Source organism: Thermobia domestica, chromosome 18 (assembly GCF_964235325.1).
Source record: "Thermobia domestica chromosome 18, izTheDome1.hap1.1, whole genome shotgun sequence".
Classification (NCBI taxonomy): Eukaryota; Metazoa; Arthropoda; class Insecta; order Zygentoma; family Lepismatidae; genus Thermobia; species Thermobia domestica.
The window spans coordinates 182,976,705-183,001,055 of NC_137471.1; the positions used below are offsets into that span (position 1 = coordinate 182,976,705).

Sequence of the window (24,351 nt, forward strand, 5' to 3'; positions counted from 1 at the left end):
CTTGTACTGCTATAATTGACTCTGTAAAATATAGCATTGATCCATTCCTATATCATGGTTACACAGTTAGGGACTCGAAACCTGAAAGTTACCAATACATGTTGAGAAAAATCTTCGGGGAAGACGTGTAAGTTTTAGTGAAAAACTCGTTAAAGAAATTCAGATACCCTTCAAAAAATGTCGCTTTTCGGTATCAATGAGTCAATGATTTCAAAACAGTGACATAACCTTTTACAGGCTTAGTTTTAGCTTTACCTTTGGTATTTGAAGATAATACCGATAAAATTGATAATCAGTGGCGTACATAAATTTTATGAAATGGGTAAATAAGTATTCAGCTGAAGAATTTTTGCAAGAGATAAATCAGTACACGGATGTTAGGAGAGATTTTCAGAATTACTTTTTTTAAATACTAAAACTTTCAGATTCGAACGCGGAAGTAAAGTGTGTATTTAACCAGGTGAATGTAGTCAAACACAGACTCAGAAACAGATGGAAACAAAAAGCTTTCTTTCAGATTTGGGTTTACACCGAGTACGAACGTGTTATTTTCTATATGAAATCTCAGTCATAGTTTTGCAACTGGTTGGAACTAGTGATGGGTAAATTCCCGGGAAGATATTTTCGGAAATATTCCCTGGGAATGTTCCCGGGAAGATTCTCAAAAGATGGAAAATTTCCGGGAATTGATGTACAATCACAAACAAAATCGCATTCTATTACTATATTATGGTTTCAAAGTCAAGTTCGTTTTTTTTTTTTTTTTACCAGAGTACTTAATACTGTTGTCTCAAGAGGATTCTTTTAAATGCATATTCTGAACGGCATTATGTTATTTCGTTTATATTTTATTATATTTAGAGAGTATGCATAAATTTATATTTACTTACAATATGTTATATGCAAATAAATATGTGGAAAAAATGGTATAGTGACTCCACATACTTTTACACCACTAAACAGTTTAAATTTATATGTAAGTGGATTTTCTAAACTTGAATCTAATACTGATATTATAAACACATTAAAATTTTAAATGTTATAAACAAATTAGGTTGGGTAACTGCCAGAAGACACGTCTCATCATTTTATCAACGTTTGCGCACACATATTTATGGTCACAATATTTGCAAGATACTGACTTATCTTTATAATTTTGCACGTAATATGCCACACGACATTTGTTCCTACTATTTCTTGAAATTTCATGCGTTAATGCACTATGTAAGAGAAGTCCGGACACAGATACCTCTTCAGAAATTCGAGTCACAGACAGGAGACAGACCGACACCTATTACTAACGGTGGTTCGGAGTGTATTAATAGTACTTCATCTCTATTTCTACATAATTTTTACATTACATTACAAAAAGGTTCATTTCTACTTTGCCACATTTTAGTGCAAATGGAAATAAAGCATAAAGATTCATATTAGTAGTTATATAAAGTACAGTCAGCGAATTTTAATTTAACCTCCAAATTATTTAAAACCTAGAAGTAAATCATAATAAATGCAAATGAAGTAATTAATCATATGGTCCTTATAATTTGGAAGGTAAAGTAAAGAAATGGAAATAAATTCCTTCCCGGGAATTTATATGCTAGGAAGTAAATCTGGGAATATTTCCATTTTTTTCCCGTCCCACCGGGAATATCCCCATTGCCCATCACTAGTTGAAACAAGCAACCGAGACAAAAAAAAAATTCCCACGAAAAAGAAGAAGATGATGATGACATTTACTGTATTTCTATTTGGGGAGTTTTATTTTAATTTTATGTTATTATAGGAATTGGATTTGCTTCGTCTCAGCGCGTAAGCTTTAGTTCTAGCCATTTCTGTCCATTTTCAGCTATTGATTTTAGCCATTTTTTCTCATTGAGTGTTGGCAGCACTTAGTTATTCTGTATTTTATTAAAATGTTATGTTTGACTGCAAGTATAAAGTTGCTTCTATGAATGGTCATTTTATGAACACTAGCAGCATAAAAGAAAATGCAGGTGTTAAGCACAGTTAAACATTCGTATTAAATGTGAAGGATATAATGGATGGTGAGGCGACAGTTAAGTTGGAATTAATGTGCAAAGAAGAAATTGAATATGACATTCCCCAGGAAGATTCACTCGAAGATAAAGAGTGGACCTATGAACCGATGACTGACAACAAAGATTTAATATTATCTACAAGAGAAGGAGAGCAAACAGTGGAGAAGTATGTAGCTACGTGTTCCTCGGATGTGAAATTAAACGTTGATACGATGAAATCAGAATTTCCAGTAGAAGATTCCGCATTTGAAAGTAATATAGAAACGCTAAGAGAAATAGTGTTTCCAGAGTCTTGTGCGTCATACTCTAATGATTGCAAACAATTAACAACAAAAAGTTTAAATGAATTTGAGCAAGACAGGTAAGGTTAAATTTTCTATGTAGAAATTGGTTCAGATTGATAATGCAGTTACATGGGTTCGAAATTTGTATAGTAAACAGCAATACTTCGCGAGAAATAGTTACGTATGGACGATACCTCAAACGTAAATAATAATTTGCAGTTTAGACGTGGCACGACACACATAGACTAGCTGTACACAAAAACAGAAGTGATCGATACCACTCATAAATCTTATGTAGATCGGATCTTTAATAGAGTTATAATTTTATTATAGATTACACATTTCTTACTAATTCTTGCATACATTTACAATATGGATGCTCTACGATAGTGTTTCATATATAAAGCCTTCTGTACAAGGACAGGTAGCGTGACTGAACGAGGTCCTAGAATTTCCGATGACCCAAGCCACACTTGCGGAGAACTTCCAAAGACAGCAAAACAGAAGATAAACGTAATTCTAACAAAAAGTGGGAGCAAATTTATTTTAAGGATCCATACATAAATTCTTTGCCTATATGCTTCTTTTTCAGGAATCGACTTTTTTATATTTGGGGAAGTGGTGGCACAGTGCTAGATTGTATACCTCTGTTAAATACGATCTTGTTTAAATCCCAACTCGCGCCAAGAGAAAGTTGTGATGTATAAACATGTTCTTGAGTCTTCTCGGGATTCTCCCGTTTCCTCCCACTTTTTCATCCCAGCACTTCATTAATTTTTCCTCAGAACCATCTTCAGCCTAGCCGCAATAGACGTGGAAGGTAAAATTTAGATTTTCCTTTTTTCCTTTCCTCTTTTTTTATGTACTCAACAATCATTCTTGGGGTGCGGATTTGCATTCCTCAATATGGCTTCACCTTAGATGGCTCCAGTGTGCAAAAGCACTAACGAACTTGTGCTAGATGGCCACCGAAAATGAATGCTATCTAACTAAGTCAGGACAAGAGCGCAGCATGATACGAGAAGAAGCAAAGGGGTGTGTCCCTCAGGAACACACGTGTCACAGAAGGTGAATATAGATATACACAAGGATAGCACAAAAGCTGTATATGACACAATTTCTGATCTTATATGTTGAATTATGTATTTGTACGCTACTAAAGACGTTGTAGGTATCGCCCTGATACGTTTCCATTGCTTACATATTTGTTCCACACTAACTCATTACTAACATAAAATTCGGAATTTCGTAGATTCCTTAACTTTGGACATTTTTATAGTTGCACAACATAAGTTGGCACATTTACTTACGATACTTCACTTCATTTAACTTACAATGGTTACTACCTATTTTGTGGTCGAATCCGAGGATAAAAGGTTCGACCTTTATTACTTTATTTCTACCTAGATAGGCATCTCACAGGCAAGAACACATCATATTTAAAGTAACTGCACATACTAGTTTGTTAAAATATTATTAGGAATTTGTTATGTACAGTAAATCTGCACCCGTGAATGTCTGCGTGTTTGTCGTTGTGGTATAAAAATTCACACCGTAGAGTAGGTATACTTCAAATTAGTTTTAACGATGACACCGTAGTTTACAAGAAATAATAGGCTATATATATAACTTTTAGGTGTACCTTAAGTGAAGAGAAGGAAGCGTCGAAGGAGAAGAGGTATTTCAAAATTTGCTCTCTTGATATATAGAGCCTTCCATTTCAACTCAGGCAAAAAAAAAAAAAATATAAAATTGTACCATCACCATCTCAGATATTGTTGAAACTTTTTGTTATAGCAACTAGACATGTTTTTAAGTGACCCATATTTTTTTGTTTTGTCGAAAAAAATTTTCCCGCCAAGTAATGGGCCATCAAAGACGGGGAGTACAATTTATGAATTGTAGAAGACATGGAAAATGGTCAACTTCGGAGCCTCACCATTCGGCTATGGAGACAGGTAGAGTTATAATTCTTGTTGTGGTATGTACATAGGTATATAAATAAACTATATTTTATTATAGTTTGGTTTGATTTGCGCATGCATATCTTTTTGTACATAAATTATCAAATGAACGTCAATTTACCTGAAAAGTCGAAGTTTGAGAATTTTTTCGAGCACTTGCCGTTCGAATTTTAAAATTCTGTTTTCGCGGTTGGTAAGACCTGTCTACCCGCTTTGCGAAAAAAAAATTGTATTGCTTCTGTGTGCAACCGTTTTGTTGCAAAAAATTCGAAAAATTGTAAAATTTTCAAAAATCGCCATTTTTGGGTGCCATTTTCTCGAAAACAGCATCTTTTAAAATTCTATAATTTTGTCAGATGGTTCAACTTTACATGAATAATAAACACACCAAATACTATTCTCGACCAATGCTTCATGAATTAACTGCAGCCTTTTAAATTTAGCGAAGTTTTGTTAACTTTGATGTCACAGTTAGCAACACTGGGAACAATAAAAGTTCAATGATTTGGTGATGTTTGTGGATCACATTCATTAAATGAAGAATACACAATCATAGTCATACGTCTTGCAAATAAAATCAGAAAAATAAACACACTGCTGAAGTGCAGTCTTGTTCAGCAGTGTGTTTATTTTTCTAAATGAAAAATAAAAGGTTTTCTTGACTGTTTCTTTTATTATTTTGATCAAGAAAACTCTCTGAATTAGTAAAATGAGCCTTTCCCTACTCCTCCGTTTTCTTAAACCGAAATAATCTGTGGTGGAAATTACGATTACGAAACGCACAAATTTCAAGTTCACTTACTTAAAATGGTCTTCGAAAAAAAAATTTCACTGATTTATTTATTTATTTATTTTTTTTTTTTTTTTTACATGGACCAATCATTTGCTTGGTTGGTGTCGTCTTCGCTAATAGCATGTAACCGTGCAGGTGCTCCAGTAGGTGTTGGCTCACTCACAACACTTCCAGGAGTGGATCTAGGGGGAAGAAACTTTTTTATTTTACATACAAATAAAACCGATCGCAGAGTTTGGAGCTCTTAAAAGTAGCTCTAAGTAGGAGTATAACCCCCCCCCCTTCGAGAAGTCCGTCCTGGGTCTGCCCCTGCGTAGCACATTGTCGATAGTCACAAATGCTGAAAGTCCATGTGGAAGCATAAACAGCACTTCAACGATTCATGATTTATTCGTAATATTTTTGCTACGCGCCACTGGTTATCATACCTATATGTATGTAACAAAAGTTTCTTTTTGCAGATTTCTTAAATCTACACTTTGAATTGCAGAAGTTCGATTTTGGGGGAAGCATGAAGTTAGTTCATGGTGACCCGTTACTGCCATAAAAACTTCGCCATTTTCCGAAAGCCAATGATGACTTCGTTGAATACCAGTTACCGGTCACATACTTTCCCTTTTTTTCTTCCGGAAGTCGTCGAATTCAGTTCCAGGCAACAAAACGAGAGTAATACCCGGAGTTTGTACTTGCACTATACTCACGAATTCTTCTGCAGTTTTAATAGGGGCTCAGTGGTAGAGAGAGCGTTCACCTCCTGTGCGTGGGGTCCCTGGTTCGATCCCAGATTGCACCGTGTGGGCTATGTGGTGGACAAACACCGTGCTCGTGAGTTTTCTCGGGGTTATCCCGTTTCCTCCTACTTTCTGCATTCCACCATTTCATTCATTTCTCATTATCACCGTCTCCTTTAGCCTAACCGGCATAAACGTGGAACGTAAAACTTAGATTTCATTTCATTTTTTCTTCTGCGGTTTTAGTACTGTGTGTCTGTTTTTGCCTAAGGTTATGCCGCGTTGCCACGTTCTTTACACCACCCACCCTCAATACCGTCGCAGAAACACTTGCATGGCCGGTTTCACTGCAAAATCACTGCTTTATCGGACTTGTCTGCATCTCGAACATCTGAAAGCGATTTTTAAAGTGGGATGCAGCGCAATCAGAAATCACTGACACGGTTTGGGAATTTGTAGACACTTATTTTCTCGTATTCAGACCTTTTTCTATAAAATATATTTTCGCTTTTCTTCGAGTATTTTTAGAATCTTATCTATGGCTATGAGTACATGAGCCGAATCTTGTGCTTTATCGTCGTTTATTACAACAAAACTGTGAGTTGTTTCATATTCCGTTGATAACTCTGAATTTCACTTTGCAGAATAACTGGTCCAGTTTTCAGCGAAGTCCACATGAAGTAAAATAGAATTTGTATCTTGAAATTTTATACGGTGCTTTTCGGTAGCAATTAATTCTCTTTGGATTTTCTTGATGTAGTCATGAATTACAATTCTTACAGTTAAACCAGCAATATACGATACGAAAACAGAAAGTGGCACAGTTTTTTAGCGAAATTATTGTTTTTGCATATGGCATATGTAACACTTTCATTTTCATCAGGATCAATAATTAAAGACTCCACACATATTCCTTTCACTCCAGGGCATTCACCACATTCTTGAAGAAGACAGAAGTCCTTTTCCACGGATCATACTACTAAAGGAAATAGGTCACTCATGACAGCTTCAATACAGGCTGCACCTTTGATTTGTAGCAACGCAGTAGCAGCTAATTTAAAATTTGCACAATACACACACACACACATACACACTTCCTTCGCAAGTTACGGACTGACCACTTTAGTCGAATACTGTAAAATTCCGAGTGATCGATTCTTATGGTGGGATTGTTCTGTTTAAAAAGTCAGTAATTTTTTTTTTGAATGCGTAAGAAAACGTTTCGATTTTTTTAAAAATTTTGTCCTTTTTCGATCACTGTAATGACATCGCACTTAATTGGGACTTTGTCTGGAGCATTCCAAATCATCACTGAGTTAGTAGTTCAGGCTTTTTGTAGATCATCAAAATTTATTGGATGGCCATTTCAAGTAAATTTAAAATTTGTGTGTTTCGTAATCGTAATTTTCACCTCAGATTATTTCGGTTTAAGAAAACGGAGGAGTAGGGGGAGGCTCATTTTATTATTTTAGAGAGCCTTCTTGATCAAAATAATAAAAAAGACAGTCAAGAAAACCTTTTATTCTTCATTTAATGAATGTGAACCACAAACATCATCAAATCATTGCACTTTTATTGTTCCCAGTGTGGTTAACTGTGACCTCAAAGTTAACGAAACTGCGTTAACTTTAAAAGGCTGCAGTTAATTCATGAAGCATTGGTCGAGAATGGTATTTGGCGTGTTTATTATTCATGTAAAGTTGAACCATCTGACAAAATTTTAGAATTTTAAAAGATGGTGTTTTCGAGAAAATGGCACCCAAAAATGGCGATTTTTGAAAATTTTACAATTTCTCGAATTTTTTGCATCAAAACGGTTGCACACAGAAGCAATACATTTTTTTTTCGGAAAGCAGGTAACTAGGTCTTACCAACCGTGAAAACAGAATTTTAAAATTCAAACCGAAAGTGCTCGAAAAATATTCTCAAACTTCGACTTTTCAGATAAATTGACGTTCATTTGATAATTTATGTACAAAAAGATATGCATGCGCAGACCAAACTATAATAAAATATAGTTGATTTATATACCTATGTGCATACCACAACAAGAATTATAACTCTACCTGTCTTCATAGCCGAATGGTGAGGCTCCGAAGTTGACCATTTTCCATGTCTTCTACAATTCATAAATTGTACTCCCCGTCTTTGATGGCCCATTACTTGGCGGGAAAATTTTTTTCGACAAAACAAAAAAATATGGGTCTCTTAAAAACACGTCTAATTGTTATAAAAAAAGTTTAAACAATATTTGAGATGGTGATGGTACATGCTTTGCCTGAATTGAAATGGAAGGCACCATATATATATCGCAAATTAATCACCTTATAAAAAAGGAACTCGATTCGTAACATATTTCGAAGAGCAAGATGACATACATATATGACTTGCAATTTGGGAAAAAGTACTATGGAGGTAAGGCACCCTAGAAATTCAAAGGGGAGAAATGTGAGATCGAAAAAGGCCACTACCAGTGTCGAATCCATAGTCTTAAGGGCCACTAACCTGATTGGTGGCAGATCTGATAATATTAGGACCAAATAAATGAAGAACACTTCTCAGCTTGCCTAGTAAATGCTCATTGGTATTTGTTTTGCTCTGTTATTATTATTTTGAATAGGCAAGGGTAATTGTACCGGAATAGACAAGGAGAACCCAAAAACGCTCCTTATTTTTATTTATTCCCATAATTTTTTCTCCTTCAAAATATTGTCAATAAACATTTACCTTTTTGTTCAATTGCTGGTGTTTCAACTGACACATAATAAAATACGAATTTGTGAAGTAATATAGTAATAATAATTTTTACCTAAGCAACTCAATAAATATTCTTTATTTCACATTTCTTTTTGAACAAAGAATACAAGAAATATTGCTACAAAATATATATTGATAAAGTTACTCTTATGTATAATTCAGGAATCTACAAAAAAAAAAAATCAATCTCAGAAACACTCTCCTCTTTAATATTGACAGTGGCACCAATATTCCACACAGTTCCAGAACACGATTCAAATAGGAGAAGGTAATACACATTACGGAACTTTTATCTACCTCCATATTTATACTCTTTTAGTTTCCAGAAAATATTAACTCATTTCACTTGTCTTATAAGAATGGCATGATTTCAAATCGTATTGTCTATCGTTAGAAGGAGAATATCCGCCATTAGTAGGTAAAATTCAAAACATGTTACAGGTAGAAGAATTGGAAATATCTTCATGGCTCTTACCAAGGGCACTCTTACACTTTTCTAGGTTCTAGAAAATAATAACTCTTATGTAAATTTATTACACTTATGAAGTACCGATAACATGATTGGAAATCATACTCTTACACCTGAATATCTCAAAGTGGTGAAAATAAGAGGTCAAAATGTAGGGTAAGTGAAAAATAGAAGGAATTGATAATTTTTCGTTGCTAGTATCAACGGACAGCTTGCATACTTTAGATTGTATAAAATAATTTATGTCACTTACCTAATAGGGACTGTCTTTCAAATTAAATCCGTTGGGTTGAGAAAAAGAAAAGATACCATTGCCAATCCTAAGTTGGACAATGTTTCAAATAGAGCGATTGGAAGTTTCGTCGTAAAATGTTTCGAAGTCGAACCTTTTAATTGCAACAATTCTACTTCCAACTGCAGAATATAATTGAAAATTTTGTCATGTTTATTAGATAAGTGTATAAAATTACGAATTCTACATTCCTAGAATTTAGAAGACTGTAAAAATGTTCCTAGCTACAAAGTACAAAGGAAGTTCCATTCGTTCTTTTTACAACACATTCCGAATTTGAACGTGTTGTTTGCACCGCTCTGGAACGTATCGTAGAAGTATGCATTTGACACCATACTATCTCTAGTAGCAGAATGAAGTAAATCGTGATTTATTTTTGTAGAATGAAGAAGGATGTAGGAAGTTCTATACGGACAATCAATGAAAAAATTCTCGATGGTTATATTAAACTTGTTTCAAACTTGTCATCTAAACTACTTCTTTTCTGACTCAAACTAGTCATCTCATTTTCCTTAGGCGAGTAAAATTTTGAGCTTATTTTATGAATTGAGAGGAATGTAAGAATATCCCTAGGTACAAACCATTAAAAACTGTCCCAACCATTCTACTTGGAATATGTTTCGAACCTTGACCAGCTATTGTCAATTATTCTCCTTCTAACTGCGGATGGCAACTTCGGTGATCGGGTCCTTACTATATGAGTGAAATATATTATGACTTACTTTCTTTGTAGATTTTAGACAGACATGAGAATGGCCCTAGATATGAACAACGCATTTTTGATTTGTGTCATTTCAAATTTGTCCTGGAGTTATTAGTATTATTTGCGACACAGTCGCTTCTAACTGACGATGATGTTTCAAGTAGTAGTTTTATTATACGAGTGAAATAAATATTTTTGTTACCTCCTGTGAGTAAATAAACCACACTCTGTATTTGTACTTAAAATTGTAATTATTATACTGCAAATACTTGTATTTTATCATATACTACTGTTGCTTTGTTTCATTTTCTTTCATGTAATAGTGTATTATGATGCAATTTTTGTTGAAAATTTTCTGTTGCTTTGTTGGGAGCTTATCTGATCCGATATTTTTCCTTTGGAGGCGTGGCTAGGTTCCAGATAAATCGCTTGTAACGTCACTAACATTTCTCTCGCTATATAGGAGTGTAGTAGCAAGATTTCAAACTATTAATTAAGTATATTATGTAATCAGTGTAAACACTGCGTATAATATTTTTAGTATTTTCTAACTAACGAAATGTTATATATACATGTATATAAATCAGGTTATCTACAGCAGATTAAGAATAGATTTATTAGTAGAAGGTAACTTATAACGTACCTTTTCGACAAAATAGTTTATTAGTACCTTTAAAAACGGTATCTTATACACCACATTGAATTCTTGTTTGCAGGTATCCTTTAAATGGAAATGATAGTGTTGACTATAAATCAATATCTAAGCAAAGTTAATTTCAGTATTAATTATGGGGCAATAAGATTTTCTTGTAAAACGTTAGTGAAGCGTTCTTTGTTTATTTGTAACTTAGCCCTCTAAGGTTCAGATTAAGTACATTGTCTACACAAAATTATTAATTGCATCCCGCCTTTCGGATAAAATTTTCGTCGTAGCATGAAAAAGTGCACATTTAAGCGGAAATTCATTCTTCGATGCTGGCTTACATTAGGAAAGCACAATGTTGTCTATAAATACAAGGTTTTATGAATTAAGTTTGATATAAGTTGATCTTTAAATTTCATTTTTTCATGTTTTCGGTAGCCTATCACTCAGAAATGCAGCATTTGTGCACCAAAGTTGGTCTATATCTTTTGTTTTATCTTGGTGTCAGGAAAAACCCCACGAACGGTGTCGGTGTTTTTTTGAAACACCCTGTATATGAATAGAGGTAAAGATCATAGTGTGGATTAAAATTATACCTAAAAGCATTCACATAAAAATCACTAGTAGAGATTGATATACTGTTTCAATTGACGTGTTTCGTGCAAAATTTTAGGTGTTTTGTTTTTTTCCTTCTCATTGCAGTATGTTCCGTCATTTACTGAATATTCTGTGGAAGAAAAATTAATGATATAATACATAAAGTTTTCAGTGATATCCTACCTCCATTTTCACCTATTATAGCTAATAAAGAGAGGTTCATTCCATAATGTAACATACGTTACATGGTATGCACTTGAATTAATTTGATATCGTATATATAAATGTAGGTACAATTTGATATAGAAAAACAAAGAAGATCCTCTTGATTAGAGAATAGATAGATATGGTTTACATCTAGAAGATTTCATGAAATTCTACAATAATAGACGTGAGTTTATTATTAAGTATGACGTATCAGTGCCTTGGAACGGCTTACCTTTAATATGCTTTATTTTTGTTTATGTATGTTACATGCAAGCGAATGCATTTCTTTGGAGTTTTCTATTAGTTACCTCGATTTGCATATCGTTGTTTTTTGAATTTGTTCGCAGGTGCCATAGTCGTAGTTCAACTTTGGCAAGAGAGATGTTAGTACAAACTAGTGGAAAATCTCATACATGCCATATGTGTGCAAAAAGATTTACTCGAATTTCAGATCTGGCAACGCACAAATTAACACATACAGTTGAAAAACTGCACATATGCGATGAATGTGGTAAAGGATTTGTGCAAAATTCGGGTTTAACAAGACATAAAATTATACATACAGGAGAAAAGCCTCATATATGTGAACAATGTGGAAAGGGATTTAATGTACGTTCATCGTTGGCAAAACATACCTTAATCCATACAGGTGAAAAACCTCACACCTGCCGTGAGTGTGGGAGAGGATTTAGTCTAAGTTCAAATTTGGCAAAACACATGTTAGTACATACGGGTGAAAAACCTTATGCATGCCAACAATGTGATAAACGATTTAGGCAATTTGCAGTTTTAGCATCACACATGGTGGTACATACAAACGAAAAGCCCTACACCTGTCAAGAGTGCGGAACAGGATTCAGTCAAAATTCAAATTTGAAAAAACATATGTTAATACACACGGGCGAAAAACCACATACGTGCGAAGAATGTGGTAAAGGATTTAGTCGAAATTCATATCTGGCAAATCACAAGTTAATACATACAGGTGAAAAACCTCATACATGCCAAGAATGTGGAAAAGCATTTAGGCAAAGTTCAGGTTTGGCAAGACACATGGTAATGCATACAAGTGAAAAACCTCATATGTGCGAAGTATGTGGAAAGATATTTGGTCGAAATTCAAACTTACAAAAACATCTTAGCACACACAGGTGATAAAATTCATACACATGAAATATCTGGATGGAGATGATAAAGTCGAAGTTCACTAATAGTAGCACACATGTTAATGCTTACAAGTAGAAAACTGTTAAAGAAACTGATAGTTGCTTAAGAAGTTGCATCATGAGGGAAATGCTAGATGATATGGCGGCAGGAAAAAGAGGTAGGCTATTATTAATAATTAGAAGGTTCCAAAAACTGTAAGGTTATACGTCAAGAAGAAAACAGCGGAGAAACGTGAAGTATGGAAGCTTCTCAGCCAGGGCACATGACCTGCCAGTAAGGATAGGGTATATATATATATGATGATGATAGTCCGGTCAAACTAAAAAAAAATTCATATTTAGTTATGGGAAAAATTGTATAGGTCCGTCGTCGTAAATCGTGAGAAAGCTAAATTTCAAGGTGCCCTAATTCATATCGTAGAAACAGTTTATTCGCGTTCCATATGAGGATAAAACAAGTTATAAATACGAAATCCGAATATACTTATTTATGAATGCAGGGTGTAATTCCTACATGCTCTCAACATCTTTCTTGTGTAAGCTCTAACTGGAAGATGTGTCCAAAGTTGTACATTGTGTTTCGACAGCAGTAAAGACGGAATGGTACGCTGAGAATCGGAAGTATCAGGGACTTCCAGCAACACAATTCATGTTCGGAATAACGGTTGTTGTGATGATTAGTTTAACGCTTATACGTGAAAAAAGATTAATATTCCGCAACAAGAGACATCGCAGCATCCGTTATTTCGGACGCTGCGAATCGTGTTGCTGGCTGTTTCTAGCACGTCCGTCTTCTGTCAAAGCTTCAATTTTGTCTACTTTTTACTTACATTGCAATAAAAGCGTATTGGCAGATTCAGTTGCGAGTATCTCTGGGAATTACTCCCTGTACGGATTACTCGCACACCCATTGCTCACTGATGAAATATTCACTTTTAAATTGCATATGTATGGTGTACTTTACACGAATTTTAACCATCACTCCACTATTTCTTGAATTTAAAATAGTATATGCCGTCTATAGCGTTTTCACTATTTTGGAAAACTTGCTCTGAAGTTACGCACTGTTACAGGTCAATTTGGTACTTTTCTTATTTTGATGTGAGCAATCACCTCTTACATTTCATCGGTATAGTTCGTTACCGTACTTGTTCCTTAAAATGTAAACAATTGGAGTTCAATACGAGTCGCATGTCTTAGTTGGTCGTCTTTAGGAAGAATCTATAGATTATGGCGACTGCAGGTTGTGTCTCACGCCTGCCTTCACGTAGTACTGAGCATTAGAATGCAGTGTTCAGTAAACAGCATATAGCGCAATTGTAAATTTGGCGTCGAAACAGGAAAACTCTTTGGCAGTCAGTTATTTGCTGAGAGTCTGGCGAAAGTAGCAAGTGAGATGGATGTTAGATTATATAAGTTTAACGTTTGAGGTTAGCCTCCCTTTCAGCAACAAGACTATGCGAGATATGTTAATGTGGCATTCAAACCACACAAGTTCTTGCAAGGAATCAAACCCGAATCTACCACGCAGAAGGTGCATACGTGTGCTGATTTGTCATCAATGTCCAAGTTCACGACGGCTATTGAAACTCAAGGCAAAACCACATTTACAGAGAACAGGTATGGTGGTTGAAAAAAATCAGATTTACTAACTTATTCGGGAATTGAAACACATTTTTACCTAGAAGCGTAGTGCTGCTATGGTGCAAGTGACGTATGACCTCGCACACGGTGTCCCCGTAATCCTCTGCGAGTTACATATTTTGGCGTATGATTCAGGTCGTAGGAGCGAATCCGTTAAGTAGCAATTGCACTTGCGCACGATGCTAATGGTAGTCGCTAATTTGCAACATGCAACTGTAATAATTGTAGACGAGTGGTATAGCTGAATGGGTTTTTTGTTCACCTCATTTCAAATCAGTGCCTTTTTTCATGCGTGACGACTGCTCAAATAGTCGCATGATCCATCTCAACTCAATCTTTACTAATGGTGTTAACTGTGTAATGTTGAAGGCCATAATATTCTGCTTTGCTCTTGTTTCTATGCTGACCTTACCACTAGCGTCACTGTCTGCGCATATGTATTTAATTTACGGGCCATTTGTGTACAGTAGTGCAGAAGTTGTTTCCGCCAATGACGCTATATCTCAGGACGTAACAGGAACGTTTAAAACAGGTATAGCACGCTAACTGTGATACAAAATTCGATTGATCGTCTAGCAAAATCACTTACTGCTTAAACCTATTAAACATATATGAGATAAGGTCCTGATATATTTTCACTACTTATACTATCCTATTGTAAAATCAAGCAAAATATTTCTTCCGTGGATTTTACAAAGTTGTAACCCTTTAGGATGGGGTTTGTGAGCAAAATTTTCGTTGTTTCATCACATTTTGTTTTGATGCAACATCTCTGCTGTTGCTTTCCGCTGTCCATTTATGTATTTCTCGCCATTGCTGTAGCATACATATGCTAGATTAGATTATAAGACAATGAGTTTGAGATATTGTTATATTATACTCTATCGCCTGTTTCCCTAATATCTCATTTATACGCAAACTCATAGAGCCTATAGAGTCGTTTTATTGTATTAACAGCTTGACTAACGCATCATACTAACTTCCGTATTTAAAAGCATTAGTGAAGGTAACTATGATTTATATCGAAAAAGGCCACCCGACTTTTCGCAGGGTAGTCCGAACAGTGGAAAAATCAAGTTCGGAGGAACATTCCTCTTAAAATTTAATTTCTCCTATTGGGTTCGAACAATTCAGGATATGATAACTGGTGTTATTTGATATAAATTGTTATTGACTAGCATGTTTCTGAACAGTGACGAATTCAGATTTTTGTACAAGGTGAATCTAAGGGGTACATTAAAAAAGAGCACTTCCGGATTTGGTCCGGGAAGGCCATTTTAACTTTTTTTTTTTCAAATAATTTCTTTAGTCTCGCAATGCCGCCAGCTTTTGTTGTCGCATAGGGTTCCTAACACACTTAAAGTTGCTGTTTGCAGCAGGGAACTTAAATTGTGTAGAGCTCCGAGTTCTTCATCTAGCACACAAACTGTTATTAGAAAACTCTAATATATACTGAGACATATAATATATACCTATATACTGAGACAATCTAAGTCTGACGCCTGCAACACTTCCACTAAAATTGCAGCACCATTATACCGTAACGCAGCTACGTTTGATACATAGACGTTCCTTTTATTGAGTTCCTGGATGATTACGTTTGCGATTGTGTCAGTTTTGACATTGTTTACCTTTACAATATATAGAATTTTTTCTATTGATAAACTGGTGTCCGAATGAACGTAATGGATACAAATCGAAAATTCTGAGTCGTTTTCAATATTGGATGATTCATCAGCAAGCAACGAAAACTTTTCCGTGAAAGTATTTGTGTTGTCTTTTCATCTGTTTCTTCGCTAATACAATCAAGAGACTCATTTGCAGTTGTCTTATTCATATATGTCAAACGCTCGATTTGTGATTCAACCCACTCGTCAACGCTAGTATTGCATTTCCTCACAACTACTGAAATTAGCGTCTATTTTTCGGTGTGTAAAATTTCTTCCTTCGCTAAAAAATAAAATTCCTGAATCAGTAACGAAACACATTCAGGACTTTTCAGTTTTTCACTTTCACTTTCACTTAAAACTCCTTGATGGACAGGATTTATCTTACCTTCCTTCGCCAAACCTTCCGATTCTACTACACTACGTATATGTGACAAAGATCATTAATGTGTTAGGAGTTTCTCATTTTTGCCCAATGTTTTCTTATAATGAATGAATGACTGCGTAATAACATTCCCCAGAGCTGCGAAGTATGAATATGTTGTCTTTGGCATATCGTAGATAACTTGCAAATTTCTGCACCACTGTGACGATTCTCATACAATCAAGGATACATTTGCTCCCAGCTCTTGTTAAATCCACTATTTTCTTTCATCCTACTAGACACTTGCACTTACGGCCTGCATACACAAGCTGCTGCCAGGTTCGGGCAAATTTGTTTTGACATCTCCTTAAAGGTTTTCTTCTCGTACTGCTTCATTTGTTTAAAAAAATATATTTTTCCGTGAGAGAGTATTGCCCATGCTTTCGCGCGAAAAACTCTCCAAAATCACTTCGCAATTTTCTCTCCAATCGTGTCTGTTCTCTAACGAAATAATACCGTAACAAAAGAGAAACAAATTACAGACCACATTCCATATAATGATAAAAATGCTGAACTGTTTTCTTTAAAGATACAACACACTAAATGTTATTTTAGAAAAACATTATCTAAAAGGCACACCACACAACACTTGTTTGAATACAGAGTAAAACTATCGATTTATGTTGTATCACCGACTCGATAGTTCTCGATGCACGTGGAGACTAGCAGAGTTGTCAGACGCATTTATCTCCAAAACCTTGTTTTGAGTTAGCAAATATTTATTATGTATGCATTACAACCTCGCACGCCGCATACCCATTGATTTGAAAACCGTCGAAATTTCCTTTTTTTGACTATTGTGAAAGTTTTCTTTAAAAAAAAAAGAGAAACAGAAGAAAGCAAATATTTCAATGCATGTGTATAAGTATTCTAGGTTATCTAAGCTCCCCTTGAATATGCCCGAATTCAACGCTGTTTCTGAATAAGGAAGATATCATCTCATTAGTCAAACTCTTAATATGTTGCTAAAATGAGTCGGCATAAGGCCCATATATTATGAATTTAACTTCGTTTTTCTGCCTAATTAATTGCAAACAACGGACACAGAACAATCGAAGAGAAATATGTTTTGTACGATATGTATGCTTTTCTGAGTATTTTTGTGGTAACTGCTGGTTTCTGTTGATTTTTAAACTTTGTTAAGTAAAATTCTGGTGGTGTTACTTGTAATTTGGTCGTGGAACATTAAACTTAAAAAAATAGTTTTATTTAAATATGGGGTGGATTTCCTTCGCTTAAATATTGGAAGGTTTGACGGGAAAGGACTTTTTTTTTTTTTTTTTTTTTTGTAGTTTTCTATTCCATTTAGAACATAGCTCTACACGTATTATACTGGTTTCACCTTCTTCGTATTCATTGTCCTCAGTTTCGGAAAGTACTCCACATAAAGATAATACGCTTATATTTTTTTACTTCCCTGATTCCTACAAGGACAACTTTATTGTACTTCAGATCACGTGACTTGCCCGATTTTGTATTCGGAGAATCGTTACTGCAAATGAGAGTTCTGTCTGTGCTTTTATAATTTGACACTGCGCCGCAACAAAAATTGATAAGGTGAACAGAGGCCATTGTAAAATATCTTTAAACAAGTTTGTACATGTATTATATGTTGTTTAGAGTACGAACGAAAACTTTCGTTCAGATAATATGCAAAATACCACAAGAAGGATGTTTATCCTATTATAGCAGAAATTCAGATAAAATAATAGCCCTCCAGAATAAGTAGCTTCTCGACTAACAGTAAAATTAAGGAGGAGAATAATTACTTTATCGCATTTGATTATTAGAGTGTATCATAATTCACTACAAAATACCATAACTTTGATTATCGCTCACAATAATAGCTAATGCTGAGTTGACTCTCCTGGTTCCAACATATGATGTCAGTGTTTTTGTAATTGAAGTATAAGCTTAGATTTGAAAGAAAATGGCCTATTTTCTTTTATGGCTTTTGTGTGAAATATATTCTTGAATTTGAATATTAGACCTAAGATGAGTAAGTTACTCCGACAAAATACTATTATACTTCAATTTAGAGTAAATACTTATGAGTTTTCCTCCTCCGTAAAGAATTGCACCAGTAACTTGTCTTTCTTTATGCGTGTATATATTATGCCTAATTCATATCACTTTACATCACTATTCATTCGTTAAGTTTTCATCACATCACTCTCGCTCTCTCCCTACGACATGTCATATTTTCTATGCTTAGTACCTAATACCTGATGCTATATAACCTTTAAACAAATACTTGTCATATTACATCTTAACGAACTGAAAGAAATCATATTTTGTCATGTAGAAAATTTAACTTGTAAATTTTGTACGGTTACAAAATGTTGAAGCATCATCTTAGAATTTAGTTAATGATTGCGAGGTTTACACAACTTAATGGTGCATGCTTAATTTTGTTCTGGATTACAACAGTGATTGAGTTTAGAAATATTATTAGTTAAACAATTAAAATTGTTATTTCTTCAGCGATTTTCTTTAACAATGGTAAGCAATTTTCAGTACAACACAACTTATGACAAATATGATCTTACTTGAGTTAAGGGTTTCGTGTGCAGTTTTATCAGAACTTTTTTATTCTAAATTATTTTGATTCTTTAAAACGATTCTTCTGTTACTATTTTAATTGTTCAGCAAACAGTTTTCATAATGAATGTTTGTGTAAACTTTGTAAAGGGTTTCTCTCGTGTAAAATTTTCCAGCTATCTTTTAGGTAAAGTCTGTAGTACAAAACAGTTGCAGAAGTTTCCCAACTAAATATTTTCTCTAGTATTCATTTCTGTAAACAATTTGGGTTCTTTAAAACGATCGTTTTGTCACGCGTATAATTATTTTACCAATATTTCTTTGTCAAATTAAATTTCTCTCATACTAAACATTTTTCAAAAAATTCCAGTATTTTTTTTTTTTTAAAGTTATCTTACGTAAATTTTCTAAACTAAATCTTGTGAGAAATTTCAAACGAAAAAAAATGTGTAAGATTTTAAACTATTTTATGCATGAAAATATCAAACTGACAATTATTTTTTAAAATTTTATCTACTTACCTTTACAAAAATTGCAACTGAATCAAATTATTATCCATAAAATGATCAATCAAATATTTTTATTAATAGTTTAAGGTAACATGTTAGAGAAACTAAACAGACTGATCGATTCTTTTAAATAGTGTAATTTACAAAAGAATTTGTGATACACAGTACTCACAAAAAGATTGTTGAACAAATGTTTATGATCTTAGGAAATGCTTTCTGTTCGCAACGGTTGATTTTTCAAGCAATATGATTTACAAAGTAAGTTTGTGGCACAAAGTAGTTTTGTACAAAAATGCTCATAATCTTCATAGTTTATGTAGTGCATCGGAGCTTCTTGTCCGGAATACTTGAATTCATTGTTAGTTCTTGATATTTTAAGATTTTAACTATTCATTGTAGTTTTGCAAAATTCGAGATTGTTAATAAAACTCCAATTGGCCAAAGCAGTATATACATATATTGTATTGTTTGATATATATATATAATCAATCCCTCCGTATTTCTTAAGATTGGCGAGTTCATTTTACAAGGGAATCCAAGTCCACTTCTGGCCATTATGTATATTTTTTTATCATTAAGATCTCTATCGGGAGTTCCTTTCGGAGCTTAAAAGATAGAGAGACCGATATTGTAAATAGAGAGACACGTGGCTTAGTGGTAAAGCGCTTACCTTCAGTACGTGGGATTCATTCCATCCCCGGCCAAGTAAGTTTCTTGTAGACATCATCATGTCCTTAAGTTTTCTTGGCATACTCTCGTTTCCTTCCTCTTTCTCACTCCAGCACTTCTTCCATCATTCCGTGATGATTCACTTACCGTAAACATCATCTCCCTTAACGTAAATACCAAAACGTGGGACGTTAAACAGGTACTTCATTTTCGTTACCGACATTATAAATAACTCTTAGAGTGTGTAAAACAGTGCTGACTTCTCCATTTACGTAACCGTAGCACACAAACTTGAAGTTTTTTTTTTTTTTGTCACAACGTTGGCATTTGGATTTGATTCCATTCTACTCTGAATGTCCCAATTATTACACTTCCAAACTATGCTATGCATAAACGTCAAAAGTCTTACATAATAACTCCAGTTGTCCTTCCGTCCGTTTGTCTACAGGTATCAGAGCAAAAACGGTAAGGGATATCGAGATGCAATCGATTCAGTGTACTAAGGAGAGGTCCCATCTCCGTTAACTCTCTATTCAAATTGGAAGTCGTTCAAATTAGTTATTTCCGATTTCAACGTTTATTGCAATAGAAGGAAACGATAGTAGATAGCAACTAACGATTTTCTGTAATCGATTCGTGTTCTCAAGACAACATATCATTACAACTCGGAACACTCCACCAAAACCGAGAGTGGCTGAAATTTAATACTGCTCCTGGTTTCAATACTGATTTCCATAAAGCAAAAACGGTTCGACATATCGAGATGAGTTTTTTTTCCTAATGGACTGAACTTGTCAGGAATAGGTTCCGTCTCATGCACGTGGTTCGAAAGTGGTTCGAAATAACTATTTCCGGTTTAAACTTTTATCACTATAGGATAAAAAGGGTAACAGATAGCGGAAAGTTTTTTCTTTTTTGCAAATGATACCGCGTCGCAAGAGTATATATACATATAATCACAACCCGCAATACTATACAATACCAGAAGTGGTTGCATTTATTTATACATCTGGTTTCAATACTAATTTTCATAGTGCAAGAACTTTAAAAGATATGGAGAAGCTTTTTTATTCGCAATCGATTTAGTGTCTCAAGAATATAATTTATTTCCTCCCTTATTCTTGTATCTAAAACGAAATAGTTGAAATTAACGAATTTCGTTAATTTCGTTCATCCTTTATTGCCACAAACAGTAAGAACAAACACAGTAAGAGATTGTGAGTAATGAGTTTTGGTACTGATTCAGCATTCGGGAAGCAAATTCTATCTAAGATTTTAATCCTCTATTGCAAAACCGAGAAAGTTCTGTCTCTTTTTGTGAGTTGAACGCAAATGAAGATAAGGCGAAAGTCAGTTGTTGGTGTTGGTATATCCAACATATTACCTGGTTGTGGCAGTTCAGTTACACCGTGAACTTGCGTAAGGACAGAGCGAACATGGGATTTGTGCAGAACGTTCAAACTGAGGTCAAACGCCGCTGCATCGCGGCGGAAGATATGCTAGGCCTTTGGTGAGGGGTGTCATTGACTACGTGGATAGTGCAGCGGTGGTTTAACAAGTTTAACAAGGTGACGAAACACTCGCAGACACACCACGTGCCGGAAGACCAACACATAAAGAAAAAATGAAGATCTTCAGGCAGCAATTAAGGCGAACGCTGGCCACACGTGAGGAACTAGGACTACAATTCAGTGTGAGTGGAGAAACCATTCGGTAGCACCTCATCAACATGGGAAGCACTACATGTTAGATCGATGGGCACCACATGATTTGACTCCGGGCCAGAAGGTAACACGAGCAGACACCTGTGTTTCTTTGCTGTCTCGTCTGAGAAGGAGCAATTTCTGGACATAATGTTGACATGTGATGAGAAGTGGGTCATGTACGAAGCTCCACTGCGCACAGTGGTCGGAAACTTGGAAAAAACGGACAGAAATAGTTTATTCCAAAACAATGGAAGTTGATTGACGTCTCTCTATCATTGTATATGTAATTGGCCTTTCTAAATCGATTGCAACTACTCCGAAAGAACCCCTGCTGCAATAAGTGCAGTTATATATACACAGAGTCGTCCAAAAGTGTGGAAAGTCCTTGCACAAATGTCAAATACTGCAAAATATAGCCAAAGGGGCAATATGAGGCAGTAATAAAGGTGAGGAGAAATTGGGAACACAGAATAATGAAAGCCACTATCTTGAAATCCACCAACGTGAATGATACGTACAGTTTATAAATTAAAAACATAACGTAGACGTATTATGTGCATTGGACATCGCTAGCCAGTATGAAGTTATGACAGGTGTTAATATGCATCCAAGAAGCGGTTACAGGTTCAATATGATCTCCCTCTAATTGTATGTGCAGCTAATAAAAAGATAGTGTAAAACAAATGTCTACTTGACCTTAAGATACAAAATTAAAGTTAGCGATTTTGCACTCGCATCATCGTCGAAGAAACGCTAATACTTACTGGAATGTAAATTAGTTCAGGATTACATTGTTTCGGCTAGATTAAAAGATTCAGTATAGAAATATTATATACTACTGCACTGACGTGTAATATACAGCAGCTCCCCATGGCTGATAGTTTATCACTGCAATATGTATGAGGCTTTCACTAAAATTTTGATTCAGGGATGAAGGCAATCCAAATTACCTACAAGACAATATGCCTTTTCCCTTTGTATGGCTCAGATACAGGAACTCGATTGCGATCAGAACAATATTACTCATCACGCATTTACAATTAGATGGGGCTGAGTCCTTCAGCTGCATTTCGCTGCAGCTACTTCAAATGCTCAAACTTTGTATTACTCATGATCAACTCAATAAACCTTATTTTGCAGATAAGCAAGGATAAACTTAGACTACAGAGCTACTAACATCAGCGTATATGTAACTTTTCGGTAACACTAACAAAGCTATCATGTAAATGATACGACAATGGATAACATATAAAACTCTTCACTAAACACAGTATTTGAGCCCAATGTAGTATTCATCCGCTTTCATCGACCTCAGAAACGATATGAATGGTTAAAACATATCATATTGTTTGGTTCGTTTTTTTTTTTTTAACTTATTTTCCGGCATTTTTATTTCTTCATGTTTACATGCATTTTATGGACAGCGAAAATATTCCTATGTCCTGAAACTGCGGGTTTGGAAGCAGGAGAGCAGGGTTTGGATACTTATAATCAAATATCAATACTGATTTCATAGGCGGCGAAGTTGAAAAAAATCGATTTTTGACCACTAGTTCTTAGTTTCTGACCACTGTGCGGCGCTCTTATCATTGGTTGGTATCCCATGAGCCGGTTCCGAAACATACAAAACCAGCACTGCACCAGAAGAAGGCCCTCCTGTGTGTTTGGTGGACTGCTCGCGGCATCGTGCATCGAGAACTGCTACCAGCTACTCAGAGCAACAACGCAACCGTGTATTGTCAGCAATTGAGCTGTGTTAAAGAAAAACTCACTCAACTCAATAGAACTCCTCACTCAAAACTTATAAATTGCAAAGGGGTCCTTCTGTTACAGGAAAACGCTAAGGCTAGAATGCCCCGGGACACCATTCTACGCCTTGGATGGGAAACTGCTGCCTCCGCGATAGTCTCCGGACATTTCACCGTCCGATTATCAGCTGTCCCATTATTTGGACAATCATACAGGACGCCAGTTCAAATCACTAGTAGAAGTGCAAAATGCACTTGATAACTTCTTCGCTTCATGGCACACCAATTTCTACCACAATGAAATCCGTGGCCTTCCAGAATGTTGGCAGGTCATCGATGGTGATGGGGACGATTTTTGATGTTCCAGGTACGTCTTAGATGACATATCGATGTTCGAAAAAGCGATTGAACTTCCTTGGGTACCTTTATACTACCGTACTATAGATGTGCTAATTCAAGTTTGCGTATTGAATTTGCGTAGTTTGGAAATCTACGGTGGTTTAGCACTAACACAAAACTTGCTTGTTTAGAAACATATTTTGCTTAACGCTATACTATTCTTAGGTAACACGAACAGTGCAGGTGCAATTTTGAAACGAACTATCTTTTCGAAGCAAATTCGAAACGTTTTCAGAGCTCCTCTGTGACTAAGCGGTTAGCGTACGCGCCTTTGGCGTGGGAGGCCCGGGTTCGATTCTCGGCCGGAGCTCATGTGGTTCGGATTCCACGTTAATCAGTAGGTCCAGGTCTCATATAGCCTCGCTGCTGAACGGGACTTTAAACTCAAAATCAACT

At 35.3% G+C, this 24,351-nt stretch overlaps 1 protein-coding gene across 1 annotated transcript; it reads left to right on the forward strand.

Annotated features, from left to right (window-relative positions):
* Positions 1–1,704: 1,704 nt before the first annotated feature.
* LOC145676116 (uncharacterized) lies at positions 1,705–13,507 on the forward strand. Its single transcript, XM_081747012.1, has 2 exons — positions 1,705–2,403; positions 11,830–13,507. The coding sequence occupies exons 1-2, from the start codon at positions 2,042–2,044 to the stop codon at positions 12,635–12,637; spliced, it is 1,170 nt and encodes a 389-aa protein (XP_081603138.1). The 5' UTR covers positions 1,705–2,041; the 3' UTR covers positions 12,638–13,507.
* Positions 13,508–24,351: the final 10,844 nt, after the last annotated feature.